Raw genomic sequence first — 17,091 nt, forward strand, 5'->3', positions numbered from 1 at the left:
AATTATGTCACATCTAGCATTAAGGAATCAACCAGGGAGAAAAGAGGTAGAGGAAAACAGCTAGAAGTAGTAGGAAAAAAATGTCAAGCAATCGGATTGATTTCTCCATGACTCTGAAAATAAAAAGCAGCTCTTTCTTTTCTCTCTTAACAAATTGGCATCAATGGAAATTGTAGTAGGTAAACATGTAGTGACTACAATTGGCATGTCAGTGGCTGCCACAGGTTACACCCACCACATGCAGACACAAGAAAGTAAACACCAGAATGCTAATTCACCTCCAAGATGTTGTTCTTGATTATCTCATAAGTAGTTGCAATCTTAGTATATAGACAAATTCCATTGTTGCTTGAGCCACACCCTTCTGCAGATGTATGGTATTCAGAACCGGATAATGCATGGTTTAGAAATATTGACATCAATGCAATAATAATACGCTCTGGGAAATAACAAATCCATGGCATTATCTGTTTTCTAATTGTGATTCCTCTTTTCCAAAAATGGGATGCATGGAACCGATTTCCAGATGTCACCAGTGTGTTTCTCCACATACTGTAGCCTCCCATCACATTCTTCAATTATTATTGACAGCAAGCACTTCTGAAATGGCACTGTATTGTCATGTATGACAAGACAAGCAACCTGGAATGCATTGATGAGGCCTGGAAAGATTTTTTTTTTTTTTTTGTCAAAAGAATAAACAATGGAATCAATCCCACCAACTAAGGATCTCTTCTTACAGCACTGTAAATGAGTTGCCTACCTTTGGATCAAGCACCGGTGACATAACCTATGTAAACTTGCCAAATCCATAAGGTTTTGGATGGAAATTAAGTAAAGAATGCAGATGGTTTCCTGTGCGGATAACCCTTCCAGTAGCCTCAATTGAAATCCTTCACAGAACTGGTCAAATGTGGGTACAAAAGTTCAAGGAAGATGTGCATGTAAGAAGGCACAGTGGACAGCTTCAACTGTGATAAATAGTTCTTATTGTTACTTTACATAAATTGTTATGAATAAGTGACTGCATTATTAGAGTGTTTCACAAAGATTTCTTAAGCACTGTGTAAAAACTTTCATTATAAGTCGACCATTAATACCACCTTATCAGCTAAACAATGAAATCCTTAAAATGCATGGTCAGTTTTGTGCAAGTATTTCCAATTGGTTTGTGCCTTACTTTGTATATTTTTTTTCAAATATATTGTTTAAGATTTCCAATGGCTCTATTGCAGTAATGATGTCACTACTATTATATCAACTGATCTACTTATCAAACAAATGAAGAAGATAGTTTTTTTCTTAATGATCAAAAGAAATCCAAGTTCACACACTCTAATAGAACAGTCGATGATAAATTCATAATTATTTTGGTAGTTATAATAACATTAGGAGGTGACTCCCCCTTCAGTTTTGATGTTATCAACAGAAGATCTCACTGTGAAAATTTGGTACTTTTGTCCACTTTGTTCCAGCTAAACAACTGTATTAAAAGTATAATGGCCACTTTACTTCAGTGATTGATTGTTGGGACAGGTGTTCTGACATAAAATTAAAATTTATCGCATGCCTGGTGCCATCCTTTCTTTTGATGGGTTCAGTAGTCGAAAAAAGTAAACAAACAAGTAGAAAGAAAATTAGGGATCAAAGAAAAAAGTCATGAACAAGAGAATAGCTAAAAGGGAGTGAAACAAGAGAGGTTGTCTACACCTGCAGATATAGTTACGCTAATGGATATTTGATCCCTAATCCAACTTAAAAATCCTTTGTGGGCAAATATAACCTCACATAGTGTATGTAACATAACTGACCATATTTCTCTTCACCAATGACAATAGAATCATCTACAGTTGGACTGGCAAGCTCTGCACCACGTTTCATTGAATCAGTTGGTAGAGCACCTGGTAGGTCTACTGGTTCAATGCCTGACATTGAGGTCTCAGCAACTTTTACTTCCCCTGGTTCAGCAGCTGCTGCTGTTGCTGCTGCTGCTTTTTCCCTAACGATTGGTAATTAAACAAACCATGAACATTATAATGATGATAAGTGTACTGTAGAGCATACCGCTCAGCTTGTTCTTCCATGGCACTAACCCCTTCACCAACTTTAATAAAAACTTCTTCCATTGTAGTTACAGAAACTCCAAATCCAGATATGCCAAAATCAGACTTGCGAGCTAATAAAAATGAACATTTGCAACACTTAAATATATGCTACTAAAAGGCTGGACTCTATTTTACAAATATGTCATTTCCAAATTAATATAATTCACAAGTGTTCTAAAATATTAGTCTTCTCAAAGATAGGTACAAAGTCTATGCTTTGTACTTTTTTGTTTTAGCTTAGAGAAAAACCTATCATGTATCACGACACTGATACATAAGAGATGGCCATGTTTTTTGTTGTTTTTTGTTGTTGCTAAAATTCTAATGAAATCATTAGCAAAACACTACCTTAAACTTAAACACAGGTGCCTGATACTGAACATACAACGGTAATTCTAATACATTTGAACAAACATATGACAAATGTACCTTCAAGTTTCTCAAACAGTATAGGAAATTGTGAAGAGCCAGAAGTTGGTAAAATGAATGACAGCTCTGCTCCCACATCAGTTGACTGTGGTCCGAGTAGGAAAAGAGGCAGGAAAAAAAACACATCCATATCAAGCTACTCAGAATACATATAAATTCAATGCAGTGAGTTATCTAGAACAGACCACTTGCAAGGAACCTAAATTTAAAGAATTCTTCATAACTGGTTCATCATAGTGGATGCTTTCAATACTATTGAAAACACATTGCAGCCAACAAAAGCAGTGCATGGCCTGTACTATCAACAAATCTTGGCAATGTCAACTCATAAAATACAGTTTTGTCATGGCCATTTACTCTTTACTCAACACGCTTCTGATTTTACAGCCAGTATCATATAATATAGTAGAACAGCTAGGTATAGGGTCTGCAATTCACTTCTACAAACCAATTCTCCACCATTGTGGGATGTTCATTGTACAGTCTGTATATTGTTTTAGACTGGAAAGGATCTGAGACTTCTCACCATCTGGGAGAAGAGAGAAGAACACAATTAATCTGTACTTTCTTCCCCTGTTCTTTTGGAGCCACAGTAGCCATAAATTATTGACCATAACAATGGCAAAAGATGCAGCTGGATGTTTGACATCAGTGGTTACTTTATCCACAAGTACACGAAAAAATTTGGAATTTTCAACTAGAGTAGGGACCATAGCACCTCGATAAAAAGTACTGAAACAAGTTGGAGTAGTCCATGATATTAAATCACTGTAAAACAATAAGAAGTGTTATATCCCTACTGTGCTCAAGTAGGGATATAACACTTCTTATTGTTTTACAGTGATTTAATATCATGGACTACTCCAACTTGTTTCAGTACTTTTTATCGAGGTGCTATGGTCCCTACTCTAGTTGAAAATTCCAAATTTTTTTCATGTACTTGTTTGTTAACTTTTTTGTAAATAATTTTATTATGACTGGTGAACCCACGTATAATGCATCTGAAAAGGCACCGCGCGCCCCAGCTATATCAATTATCGTGTGAAAAGTGAAGTATCCATTACGCTTCGTTGTCAGCTATGTTCAACCCGTTACACAGCATTTCGAATCAAGAACTGTTCGAAAAGCACCTCCACAATCCACGCATACCAAAAGAAAGAAATCGTGCCGCACGCCCCAATCATATTAATTATCGCCTGAAAAGTGAAGTATCCATTACGCTTCGCTGTGGGCTATGTTCAACCCATTACACAGTAGTACGAATCAAGAACTGTTTGAAAAGCACCTCTGCATATCAAAGTAGCCATGATGAAAAATACGGACGATTTCCGTTTCAAAGGGAAGCCATCATGTGCTCGCGCCAAATCAACAACTTTCCCTGTCAGCAAAGATGAATGGGACACAAAGGAGGACACTGGTAAGTCCATGAAGAATGCATTGTACGTACTGCGGTATGCCAAAAGGCACCTGTCGGGCTAAAGCGACGTCGAACAGTGAAAAAATCAAGCCTATAGCTTTAGCCGTTATCAGTTGCGCTTGTCTGAAGGCATCAGTCAGTTACTCAGTCAGTTACTCAGTCAGTAGAAAATTCCGTTGAATAAAATTTTTTTAAAAATTCCATAGCAACTTGTTGAAAGCGTTTTGGGTCAATCTGAAAGTTTGTTTGGGCTTAGTTTTACCTCACCAATACTGCCTCATTGTCGTAAGGGAAAACTGAGGCTGATTTTGGGTGATATTATTTCATGGGCCACGCCTACTCCTTTGTGGTCCCTACTATACAGTAAAATCATACTGTATGATAACCTTCACACGTCAATCAAAGCTCTACACCACCGGAAGCCCACATTAGACTTGACCTTTTATGCTCCACAAAACCACAACAGCTTCAAATCTTTATTACTATATCATCCTACAATGCCATCAAGTTGCAAAATGTCCCACAATCAAAAGTACAAAATCTTTCAATTTTGAATTGAACTAAGTGGAGTTCCTGGCGAGCTACTGGTACACTGCTCGTATGAAATTACAGAAACACTGACTGCCGCTACAGCCTAACATTTTGGGCCATCATTTATCATCATACTAAACAAAACTAGGTGACCAGTGTGGTACCAGAAGTCCTGGAAAGGACTTTATAGAGTCATATATTGTATTTTACGTGAGAGGATCAAAGCGATGCCGCATATCGCATTGTCCATACAGTACTAATCAACTGCATAACTGTACTGTATGAGTCATACAGTACAGTTGGGAAGCAATAAAACCCGGAATACGGAATAACAGAACAGCGGAATAATGGAATAAGCGAAAATTACATTCTTAATATTTTACTACTATATATATAGTCTATAGCATTTATACAATACTCACCTCGTAGCAATTCCACAGAGAATCACTAAGGCAATCCTCAGGGCGATCTTTAAATAGAACTAGCACAAAACTAACCACTCTAGAATAATCTAACTAAGCTAAAATACTTTCTAATACACTTTACTACAAAATCGCTACACCACTATAAGTTCTTTCTGCTACAGCTACTTATACTAGCCATATCATACATGAGTAACTGCCCGAATTTATTAGTGACAACATTCCATCCTAAGAAATCTTCCCTGAAATAATCTACTTTGGCTAACCTGTTAGTTATCCATCGCCAAACAAGCTTAATGTAAATTCAAAAGGTTAAGTGCTGTATTTAGCTGACAACTTTGTGCAGCTTGATTCTAATAAATTCGGGCAGTTACTCGTGTGTGATGGCTGGTATAAGTAGCTGTAGCAGAAAGAACTTATAGTGTTGTAGCGATTTTGTAGTAAAGTGTATTAGAAAGTATTTTAGCTTAGTTAGATTATTCTAGAGTGGTTAGTTTTGTGCTAGTTCTATTTAAAGATCGCCCTGAGGATCGCCTTAGTGATTCTCTGTGAAATTGCTACGAGGTGAGTATTGTATAAATGCTATAGACTGTATATATAGTAGTAAAATATTAAGAATGTAATTTTCGCTTATTCCGTTATTCCACTGTTCCGTTATTCCGGGTTTTATTCCTTCCCCAGTACAGTTATGCAGCTAACAGTACAGTTATGCGTAGAATTCATTTAAGGAATGTTACGTAAACAACACACTGTAAATCACTAAAACCAGCCAAAGTAATCCTACGAGTTCGTTCTACAGCTAGGAATAGATTGTATAAACACTGATTGATCGTCTGATCATGAAGCTTTTAAACACGACTTCACTAAGACAGCACCATTGATCACGTGCGTGACATAAATCGCTAAAACCAGCCAAACTAATCCTATCAGTTCGTTCTATGACTAGAAATAGATTAGTTAAACACTTACTGATATCCTTATCACCGAAAATCGCAGCGGTTTGTGTACTAGAGAAAATCGCAGCGGTTTGTGTACTAGAGAAAATCGCTCCAAGTCAGACGCAACCAGGAAGTACAATATAACACTTAAAGCACCGCCTTGCTTGTGTGTACGAAAAATACAGTAATCGGGGGGTGTCTCGAGGCAAATACAGCACTCGGCTTTGCCTCGTGCTGTATTAGCCTCTCGACACACACCCTCGTACTGTATTTTCCATACACACGTGCAGCAGTGCTTTAACTCTTAACTGAGAGAATCTCGTATGATGCATGAAAATTTTGACACCTGTCACCCAGATAGTGAGAAGTGTCAGATCCTTTCCAGGCTAACAGTATAACAGAACAACTCAATAAACATCAATCTTGTAATTAGTAATGTACTATATAAAACGTATTTGTAGGGTAGGCATTAATAAGAGTTGGCACGTAAGCACTAGAGGCTCCTCGTGTGTTTTTGTGTGCGAAATTGTATTAAGTCTGATTGTTCCCGGGTTACATTTGGGGGCTTGTCCGGGGAGAAAGAAGAATGAGATTCGGAGGCGACGCGGAGATTCGCCGGGATCTGCTCTCGAGGTTGAGTCGAGCTTAGCGGTAGAGCAAGTAACCACAGAAGACCAGTATTTAAACCTGTACCGACGAAGGTACCCCGAAAGTTAAGTCACTCCCATCTGTGGAACATTTATTTTGTACCGTTTTCTTTCAGTCGCAAGCAAAGTCACCCAAGGTGTGAAGTAGCCATTTTTTAGTACTACCGCGAGCCAACATGAGTAACATCGAAGCACTGAGACTGCAAGTAGATAATCTCCAGCTAGAACTCCAACAACTAAAAGTAGAAAACACCAAGCTTCGTGCAGAAAATACAACTGTAGCGTCCGAAATAGACGCTGAGAATAGACTCCATGCCGAAGTTGAGAATGCCAATAAGGAAGTCATGGAACTTCGCCAGAGGTTGCACGAAGCTCAGGAGGGGCAAGCTCTTTGTGAGGATAAACTTGCTTCACTAAGTACAGAGTATAAACAGTGTTGTGAGAAAAATCATGAATTAGAGGAACACATCTTGAGACTAAATGACGAACTACTTTGTGCCAACCAAGTGTGGGAGGGAAAGATTAAGCAAATGCAGATGGAAGCAGAGCTGCAGAGATATCATAGTCTAGAGGAACAGCGGAAGAATCATGAGTTAAAAGAATCGCATTTAGTTGAACTATTGGGAGCTCTCCGTGGCAACACACAACAGGTGGGATCTGCCAGTAGTAACCACAGCATAGAGCCTCAGGCAACCGTTTCCAGCAGTCATGTGGAGCCAAGGAAGAGTCTGTCCTCTAATGAAGGGGAGACTTCGTTAACCTGTGTGAATTTGGACCGTGTCTCTTCAAGATCTAGTGTAGTGGTAGTATCTCCAACCAGTGTGGGTGTAGACGGTGTCTCTTCAGGATCTAGTAGAACAGTAGTATCTTTGCCCCAGCAGAGAGTGTCAAGTGCTGTTAACAGCTCAGGCTCAGCCTGCTATACACAGAGTGGAATGAATCTGTCTGCAATCCCCTACACACCTCCAGTTACCTGGTTGTCTAGTGCTACCCCTGTGCTGACCCATGGGTTGCCAAGTGCTCCTGCTGTTAGTCTGCCACAAGTGCTGTTAGTCTGCCACAAGTCAGTCCCACTGTGGTATCCAGTGGTTCTCAAGCACAGCAAAACAGTTTGCCACAACAGCCGCCATCAGCATTAGTCACACATCAACTACCGCCAATAAATAAATTTAGTGGAGAGGAGCTTGATAAGGAAGGAGAGACTTTTCAGGATTGGATTGAGCAGTTCGAGATGATTGCACAAATGTGTGGCTGGGACAATCAAGCCCAGCTGGTGAACCTTACAACCCGTCTTCGTGGCCAGGCATAATCCTTCTATAGGACCTGTTCACCTCATCAGAGGTCTGACTATGCCCTTCTGAAGTCACAACTAAAGGAGCGGTTTACCCCAGTAAGAATCCAGGCTGTACACTCCAGCCTATTCCACCAACGTAAACAAGGGTCTAAGGAGACTGTAGACCAGTATGCTCAAGAGCTGTGAAGACTGTTTTATCAGGCTTACCCAAGAGAGAACCAAGGAAGTGGAGAAGCGGAAGGTTTTGGTCGGTCTGTGTTAGCACACCAATTTGTCGCTGGCCTATTACCTGTCTTGAGGTCAAAAGTAGCAGGAAATGAAGGTGATCTTGACCACCTACTGATTAAGGCTAGATTTGAAGAGGCTAAGATACGGGACCTGGCTTTCCCAAATGATGGACTACCAAGTGGGGTTGTCCCCCGACACCAAGGGCCGCCACCTAATAATAGGTTCAATGCCAGCAGTAGAATATCACGACAAGAAGCAATGGACCGTTGTTATACCTGTAACCAGCCAGGGCACTTCGCTAGGAATTGTCCCTTAAAGGGCCGAGGAGCTCCACCAGAGTCCAGAGGAAGAACTATACCACATGGGGATACAACTGCTGCCAACCTCTATGAAAAAACAGCCCTGACCTCACTTCCAACTGTTCAGGATGAAATTGCTGAGTTACGCCGCAAACTTCAATTGGCAGAAGTCCGTGAAGCACTTGCTAAGGTTTCTGCTACAAGTCATGCTCTGCACAAGGATGCAGCTGAACTAGATGAGGACACAAATAACCCTACTCTTGGCCCGACACTGACTGCTGAAGTACATCTAGAAGGACAACCAACCCAGGCACTGCTGGACACAGGATCACCCGTATCAATTGTGTCAATGGACTTTCTAATAGGAGCCCTTGTAGAGGTGAATAAAGAGACATTATCAAAAGAAGAAAGGGTAAGGTCTGCTGAAAGTAAGTTGAGACCTCCAACTATCAAAATTCGGAATTTTGGAGGAGGCACTGTCAATGTACTGAGTCAGGCAATTGTTGGCATCCGTCGAGGTGACTACCAATGTGAAGCGACTGTACTCGTTCAGAAGGGCTCAGCTTTGGAGTTTTTATTAGGTACCGATTTGTTGGCCACACTTGGTTTTGACCTGGTACAGACCAAGCAAGATGGGGGAGCAATCAGCCTTCTCGAACGTTATGAAATTCCTAAACCCCATCCTATAGTATCTCCATCACCTACCCAAAATGAGAACAATGATCAGCAGTTGGAAATTAATAACTATCATGTGACTGTAAGACTCCTACAGGCTGTGAAAATACCTGCCCGCCACAGTCAGTTGGTCCGTGTGAAGGCTGATAAGAGTGACTGCGGCCACCTTATGTTGTTTGAGGAGCAGAAGGGTAAAAGTGTAAATGTCTGTGTAGTTACTTGTGCTGCTGAATTAGATGAGAGTGACAGTATGGTTCTGACAGTGGAGAATCCCAGTGGTGTTGGAGAAAGGTCTAGAAATTGGCTGTTCGGAGCCAGTACAGCTTGTTCCAGCTGATTCTGAGGGTTTAGCAGTAACCAACATAGAGGAGGTAGAAACTTCACAAAATAATGAAGAAGCAGAGGTTTGGGACAGGAAGGAAAAGTTGCTGAGTGAGCTTGATGTAGAAGAGAGTTTGACAAAGGTTGAAAGCAGTAAGTTGAATAGTCTCATTACTAAATTCCATGATGTGTTTGCATTAGACGCAACAGAGCTAGGACATACTAATGCTGTACAGCATATTATTGATACCGGTATACACCCGCCAATTCGGCAACAGCCACATAGGATCCCCTTTGCCCTACGGAAACGAGCTGAAGAACTAATTGAAACAATGTTGAAAGAGGGAATAGTTACACACTCAAATAGCCCTTGGGCTAGTCCTGTTGTGCTTGTTGCTAAAAAGGATGGAAGTACTAGATTCTGCGTGGATTATCGCAAGTTAAATGCTGTTACCAAGCTAGATTCATTTCCACTGCCCAGGGTGGATGATTCCCTTGACTTGCTGGCTAACACGTCACACTTTAGCAGTCTTGACTTGGCTTCAGGCTACTGGCAAGTTGGCATGGCCCCAGAATCTCAGCAGAAAACAGCCTTTTGCTCTCACTCGAGTCATTATGAGTTTACTGTTATGCCTTTCGGACTCTGTAACGTGCCAGCCACATTCCAGAGGTTGATGGAAACAGTGCTAGCAGGCTTGGCATGAGAGAAGTGCATTGTGTATCTCGATGATATACTGGTGATTGGAGGATCCTTTGAAGATCATATGAAGAACTTGTGTGAAGTGTTTGGGCGATTAAGAGAATTTGGCCTATGCCTAAAACCTAGTAAGTGCCATTTGGGTAAGCGTCAAGTAACATACCTGGGTTATAATGTGTCAGTAAATGGTATATCAGCAGATTCCAGCAAGGTGGAAGCAGTGAGAGACTTCCCACCCCCAAGGGATGTTAGTGCTGTGAGATCCTTTTTAGGGTTGACATCTTACTACCGTCGGTTTGTTTCTGGTTTTTCTAAGATTGCAGAGCCACTTTTTTCCCTGACAAGAAAGGGTATCCCATTTCAGTGGAATGACAAATGTAGTGATGCATTTCAGAAGTTAAAGGAGTTATTGACCAATGCACCACTGTTGATTTTTCCTAAGTTTGATAGAGAGTTTTATCTTGAGACAAATGCCTCAATTCTTGGACTGGGGGCCGTACTGGCACAGAAAAATGAAGCTGACCTCTTCGCCCCAATAGCCTTTGCTAGTCGAAGTCTTCAGAAACACGAAAAGAATTACTGTTCTACTGAATTGGAAGCATTAGCAGTTGTGTGGGCAGTGCGACACTTCAGGCCCTACTTGTATGGTCATACTTGTCATCTCTTTACTGATCACATGGCACTAAAGTCATTGTTGAACACCCCACACCCATCTGGAAAATTGGCAAGATGGGGACTTACCATTCAAGAGGAATTGCCAACTGTGTGACACCAGAAGATAAAATTACCTCAGTAGCTCCATTAGTAAATAGTGAAGATGGGAAGGAGGATGCAGCAACTAGTTCCCCGGAACCTCTGGCAGAACACCAAGACATTAATCCCGAACTAAAGCAGTGGAAAGATTATCTCTTGAGCGGAAAACTGCCAGAGGATGGAAAGAAAGCCAGGAAGCTTGTACTGGGAAAATCACAGTTTGAAGTCAAGGATGGAGTTCTGTATATCATGTAGAGAAGGACAAAACGTTAAGAGTCATTCCACCGTCAAGTAGTAGAAAAGATTTATTTGATGATGTTCACAACGGAGTCTTCGGAGCACACCTCAGAAGTGCCAAAATTCACTGTCAGCTGGCTCAGCACTACTGGTGGCCATCAATGAGAGCAAACATTGATCATTGGGTCAGGGCCTGTATGGTTTGCGCATCCAGACACATTGGGAAACTACTTCATCCCTCCCTAACGCCGTTGCCTGTAGGAGGACCATTTGACCGAGTAGGAGTGGATGTAGTTCAGCTGCCAACAAGCCGTAAGGGAAATAAATACGCGATCGTGTTTGTGGACTATTTGACTAAATGGCCTGAAGTCTTTCCAGCCAGAGACCAGAGCTCACTAACTATTGCCAAGGTATTAGTTGAGCAAATTATTCCTACCCATGGAGTCCCTTCACAGTTGCTGTCAGACTGAGGAGCTGCATTCCTATCTAAGCTCATGTACGAATTGTATAATCTACTGGGTATCAAGAAAATCAGTACTACTGCCTACCACCCCCAGACGGATGAACTGGTGGAAAGGTTTAATCGCACCTTAATAGACATGTTATCCAAGAGAGTCCACCCACTCGGAAAAGACTGGGACACACAGCTTCCATATGTTCTATTTGCCTACCGTTCTAGCTGTCAGGAGTCAACCAAGGCCAGCCCCTTTTCCTTGTTGTATGGCAGAAACCCCGTGCTCCCTACAGCATCTGTTCTTCAACCACCTGTCGAACGAGACAATGTAGACTTAGTGAACTATCAGGCTGAAGTTTCTACTTGATTATCTTCTGCGTGGGAGTCAGCCAGGACTGCAATTAATAGAGCTCAAAAGAAACAGAAACATTATCACGATAGACAAGCCAAAGATCCTAAGGTTTCTGTGGGAGAGCACGTGTTTGTCTATTTTCCAGCCAAGAGGTCAGGCAAGATGTACAAATTCGCAAGACCATTTCAAGGACCATATTTTGTACAGAAAGTATTCGACAATGGCGAGCAGTTGAAGAAAGTTGGCCACCCTAGAGCCAAGTCCCTTCGAGTTGCACTGAACAGGGTGAGGAAGTGTCCCAAGGAGCTAGTTGGTGGAGGCAACAGTGATGGAACTGTATCAGAATCAACAGTAGCTACCCCGGAACAAATAGATGATCAAGAAAGCAATGACTCCACAGAAGGATTGGAATATGAAGACCTATCTGAGGACCAGGGATCAGAGACATTATTGAGCCCAGATGTTGAAGACAATTTAGAACAAGAATCTGAAGATCCCCCAGACCAGGATAATGTATGGAGTGGACGACTTAGAAACAGACAGCGTGTGGAACCGCAGTCTTAAGGATGGGGATATGTAACAGAACAACTCAATAAACATCAATCTTGTAATTAGTAATGTACTATATAAAACGTATTTGTAGGGTAGGCATTAATAAGAGTTGGCACGTGAGCACTAGAGGCTCCTCGTGTGTTCTTGTGTGCGAAATTGTATTAAGTCTAATTGTTCCCGGGTTACAACAGTATAGAGAGACTATACATCCAACCTTATCACATCACTATGATGGTTTTTCTTGTCTTGACTGGTAGGACAGCTTGAATTTAAAAATTCATGTTTTGCTTACTGACTTCACAATTCTGTAAGTTCTGTACAGCAAATGTATTTTACATATGTCTTACAATAATTGTAAGCCTCTGAATGTGGAAATATGTTTTGCAGCAACCTTGGCTGAAAGAAGCATGTAGCCACCGCAAGTTGTGGAGCTTCATACCTTAAACAGCTACAGATTTTGGCTGGTGACGTGAGGAAGGTATGTATCCCTATGCCCCACCCCTGGTTTTTTTCCACACTCTGGTTGTATATGTTCCTTGCATTGCCTAACTGGTGTGGGCAGTTAAGTTTATTTAAATTTGTAGCTCATATAAATGACTATAACGTTGGAATGGAATAAGCTATGAACTTGACTTGTTCCTTGGATAAAGATTTTATGTTGACACCCATTTTGAAAAAAAAAAATTCCATAGCAACTTGTTGAAAGTGTTTCGGGTTGATCTGAAGGCTTGTTTGGGCTTAGTTTTACCTAACCAATACTGCCTCATCATCGTCAGGGAAATTGAGGCTGTTTTTTGGGTGATGTTTTTTTCGTGGGCCATGCATACATCTTTATGGTCCCTACTATACAGTACTATCATACTGTATGATACGCAAAAAGACTTCCTAGGAAGTTGTTAAGAGAAGATGACAGTATTGAGTTACCAATTGGTAATTCTGTAAAACACTGTATTGCACAGTAGGAACTGCATGGTAGCCCAGTAAAACCAGTGACATGACAAAAAGTAATAATTTTTATACTGAATTACAGCTGGTCTTGCATACATGTTTAGTCACTGGGGGGTATAACAGAAATGAATGCCAGACAACCATAATACCTTGTTATGTCATAACTTAAAAGAGTGTGACGCTTTCCTTGATGTATATATATAGTATCTAATCCAAAACAGCCAAGCTGTAAAGAGTGCTTAGCACCAAAATTCACCTGAATTGTCGTTATTAAAATTTTTACCATTAACCTACAATCAGAGCCATTTCTTGGCCGCCACCTTGGATTTCACATCTTTTTTCACCATAGCCCTTTTGAGGTCCGCACTCTTTTTTTTACAGCTTGGCTGTTTTGGATTAGATTTCATTTCTTTTTGTATTTGTATACCCCAAATGGCTGGCTTTGGGACTTTTTTAACATATCTTTTTTTCTTTACCACAGGAAGAAAAAATGAAGCAGATGTACTTTAAATATTTCTGATTTTATCAGTAAATGTACAAATTATATATATATAATACATAATAGAACTATCCATGGTGGTTTCTTTGTAACTGAACACTCTATAAGGTGACTTCTTCTAGCTTATCTCTCTACATGGTGATTTGTTTGTAGCTGAATTCTCTACAAGGTGACTTCTTCTAGCTGATCTTTCTACAGGGTGATTTGTTTGTAGCTGAATTCTCTACAGGGCGATTTGTTAGTGTATATTAGTGTGACTGCTCTAATAGAGTATACACCTGACTGCTCTATTAGAATATATCGATCTTTATAACAATTTTTGAACAGGGCTCATGTTACCCCTCCCTGAGAGATGAATGCAATTGTTGCGCTATGCCATACACTATATTACTCAATCATTTTTCCCTGCCACACTAAATGTGTGTTAGGGTCCTGCTGTTAACTCGGAAGTCTAAATTTTAGAGAGGGGGGGGGGGGGGGTCCTGAACCCCTGGGAACCCCCTTCCCTACGCCCCTGTGCCTTTTGGCATACTGCAGTAAGTACATTGCATATGCATCATGGACTTACCTTTGTGTCCCATTTCTTTTTGCTGACAGTATTAAGGTGTTGATTTGCAGTAGCATATTATCCAACATTTATAATGGGCCTACTTTTTTCCATGGACTGGACTCGCAGACTGTACTGTACTGGACTCACGGACTGAGCTAAACAATAATCCAGGATTTATCCATCTCTTGTAACACTGGAGACACCACTATCGAGCTACAACTGTGCTGCTGCTGGCTCTTCCTTACAAGTCAGATGACACTAGCGCATGCACTAATCAATTAGAATACACTTACGATACACGTGTACTTGTAGTGTTAAAGTGTGACAGAGGCTATTGTTGTAGCATACATGTTTTCCTTTGTTGCTTCAGTACTTAACACTAGCATTAGGGCTGTAGTGATGAGCCAAATTATTAGCATAGCCCCACCATCTTGCCTGGTGGTGCCACCTAGCTACCTGTTAAGAATAATTACTGGCTCATCTCTACAGCTGTCACACTAGTGCTAAAGCAACAAAGGAAACATCTACGCTACAAGAATAGCCTCTATCATACTGTATCACTGCAAATACACATGTATCGTAAGTGTATTCTAATTAATTAGTTCATGTGCTAGTGTTATGACTTGTAAGGAAGAGCCAGCAGCAGCAGTTGTAGCTCAATAGTGGTGTCTCCAGTGTTGTAAGAGATGGATAATTCCTGGATTATTGGGGTGAGCCTGAGCGAGCCCCACAAATGGCAGTAGTCACTCGTACGTACGACCGTACATCTGACCATTCCCGAGAGTTTACGTAACGAACACGAAACAGTGCGCCACATGGCTTACAATTTGTCACTTCGCTCAAAACTTATTCTTATCTACATTGACATGGACAAAGAAGACCGTCTTGGAAGAAAGCTGGAAGAAAACGAGACAGGGCAAGGAGGGAACACTGGCTGGTGAATGCCCGAGTCAATGGTACGTGCGTCACGTTCACCTGCGAAAACTTCCTGTATGAAAAAGGCCATATTTGCACCACTTGGTTTAGAATTTGTCACGTGGGTTACAACCTATCTATATAGACATGGACAAAGAAGATTGTCTTAGAAGAAGGCAGGGAGAGAACGAGACAGGGCGAGGACGGTAGAAGAAATGCCAGATGAAGCAGAGGAAAGTAGACACCTGATAGATGCCATGCACACTCGCAGAAGAGAGCATGCAGTTGGCCAATGAAACTGATGCCGCATCCCTTTTTACACAGCTCAGGCTCGCCCCATCATGCATTTAGTATCTGTCTAGTTGTTTAAAAGCTGTTTCCAGCTCAGTCTGCGAGTCCAGTCCAGTTCGTGAGTCCAGTCCAGTCCGTGGAATAAAGTAAGCCTTTATAATGGAAATCGTCATGATTACAAAAACGCTTCTCATACTGCTCTTCACCTGTAATGCTATACAACGGGTTGAACAATGTTGAAAACAAGGTATAATGGACACAATATAGCTGAGGTGCATGTTCAGATGTAAAAATTAGTCTAACAGCATATCTTGACCTCCATTATTTCATTATTTTCTATTTCTAGGATCCCTATCTTCCTACTTTTTTCCCTACTTTTTTCTTGTACTTGCAGAGATTAATACACTCATCAATAATGTCTGCTGTATGGAAGGTGTGTGTGTGTCATGCTACATACCATCTCTCCACCAGGAATAATTGAAGTAACACACTCAATGACAGCTCTTGAATCACAATTCTCCTCCTTTGTGACAACCATATGATAACCCACTCCATACCTGTTGTGTTGTAGTAACACATTAAGAGCTAATATTTAGTACATGTTGACTAACCTGCTCTTCAAGAACAGAGATGATCCACTACATCTCAACTGTCCTTCAGCCATAATGGCAATACGATCACCCAATAGATCAGCTTCATCCCTACAATCATCTTATAATAATGATAATACATGTTAGTCAGTCATCTTACATGAAGTGAGTAGTTAACAAGATGGTTCTTCCTTGTTTGTGTTTGGTTAGTAAATCCCATGTGGCTCTCCTGGCATATGGGTCCATACCAGATGTTGGCTCATCCAAAATGACAAACTGAGAACCAGCCACTAATGCTATCCCAACACTACAGGTATATACATGATGTAAGTGTATTTTCTGTTGGTTGAACGTAATGGATTAGACAGTTAATAAGCTCCTGCATGAATACTATTGGTGGTAACGTGAGCCTCTCTCACGTGACAAAAGGGTTAAGGCAGGTGTGATTATCATTCTGCGCTATGTGTTTAGGCTACTGGGGTACTGTTCTTCGAGTTTCCTATGAACTGTAGCGCGATGTCTCTAGAAGCCGATCAATTTACACAACTAATGAATGCCATCACCACCCACCACCACGAAGGATGGCATTGAGGCAAATTTCACAGCCAAATTGGACAAATTTCAGCGTGAGGTGGAAGCAAGCCAGACCAGCATCTCGTAGGAAGTATTGGCGAAGATAAACAAAAAGGCCTATCACTTCAAGAAGAAGGGCAATGAGGTACAGTTCACCTTTAATTCAACGGTGGATCACATCAATGCGGCTAAGAAGAGCCTAGGGAAAATGGCCCCTAACAGTGACGCAGATAAGGCTGCCCTAGAGAAAGCGACCAGAGCTCGATCAGGGTATAGAGGCTATCAGGGTCCAGCAGAAACCACATCCGCATTGCGGACTGTTCAGACTGTGGCAGAGTATGAAGCTGACGAACTGGCAGACAACTCTGAAGACA

The 17,091-nt window shown here is 41.2% G+C and overlaps 1 protein-coding gene across 1 annotated transcript in view; it reads right to left on the reverse strand.

Moving 5' to 3' along the window:
- Positions 1–17,091, reverse strand: part of LOC136249832 (phospholipid-transporting ATPase ABCA3-like) — a 70,956-nt gene that overhangs the window by 35,963 nt on the left and 17,902 nt on the right. Inside the window, exons 17-22 of the mRNA XM_066041957.1 lie at positions 16,305–16,451; positions 16,166–16,255; positions 16,012–16,111; positions 2,535–2,619; positions 2,065–2,176; positions 1,812–1,999 (exon numbers count right to left, since the gene is read on the reverse strand). Coding sequence (XP_065898029.1) covers positions 1,812–1,999; positions 2,065–2,176; positions 2,535–2,619; positions 16,012–16,111; positions 16,166–16,255; positions 16,305–16,451 — 722 coding nt within the window. The remainder of the gene's footprint in view (positions 1–1,811; positions 2,000–2,064; positions 2,177–2,534; positions 2,620–16,011; positions 16,112–16,165; positions 16,256–16,304; positions 16,452–17,091) is intronic.

Source organism: Dysidea avara, chromosome 3 (assembly GCF_963678975.1).
Source record: "Dysidea avara chromosome 3, odDysAvar1.4, whole genome shotgun sequence".
Taxonomy (NCBI): domain Eukaryota; kingdom Metazoa; phylum Porifera; class Demospongiae; order Dictyoceratida; family Dysideidae; genus Dysidea; species Dysidea avara.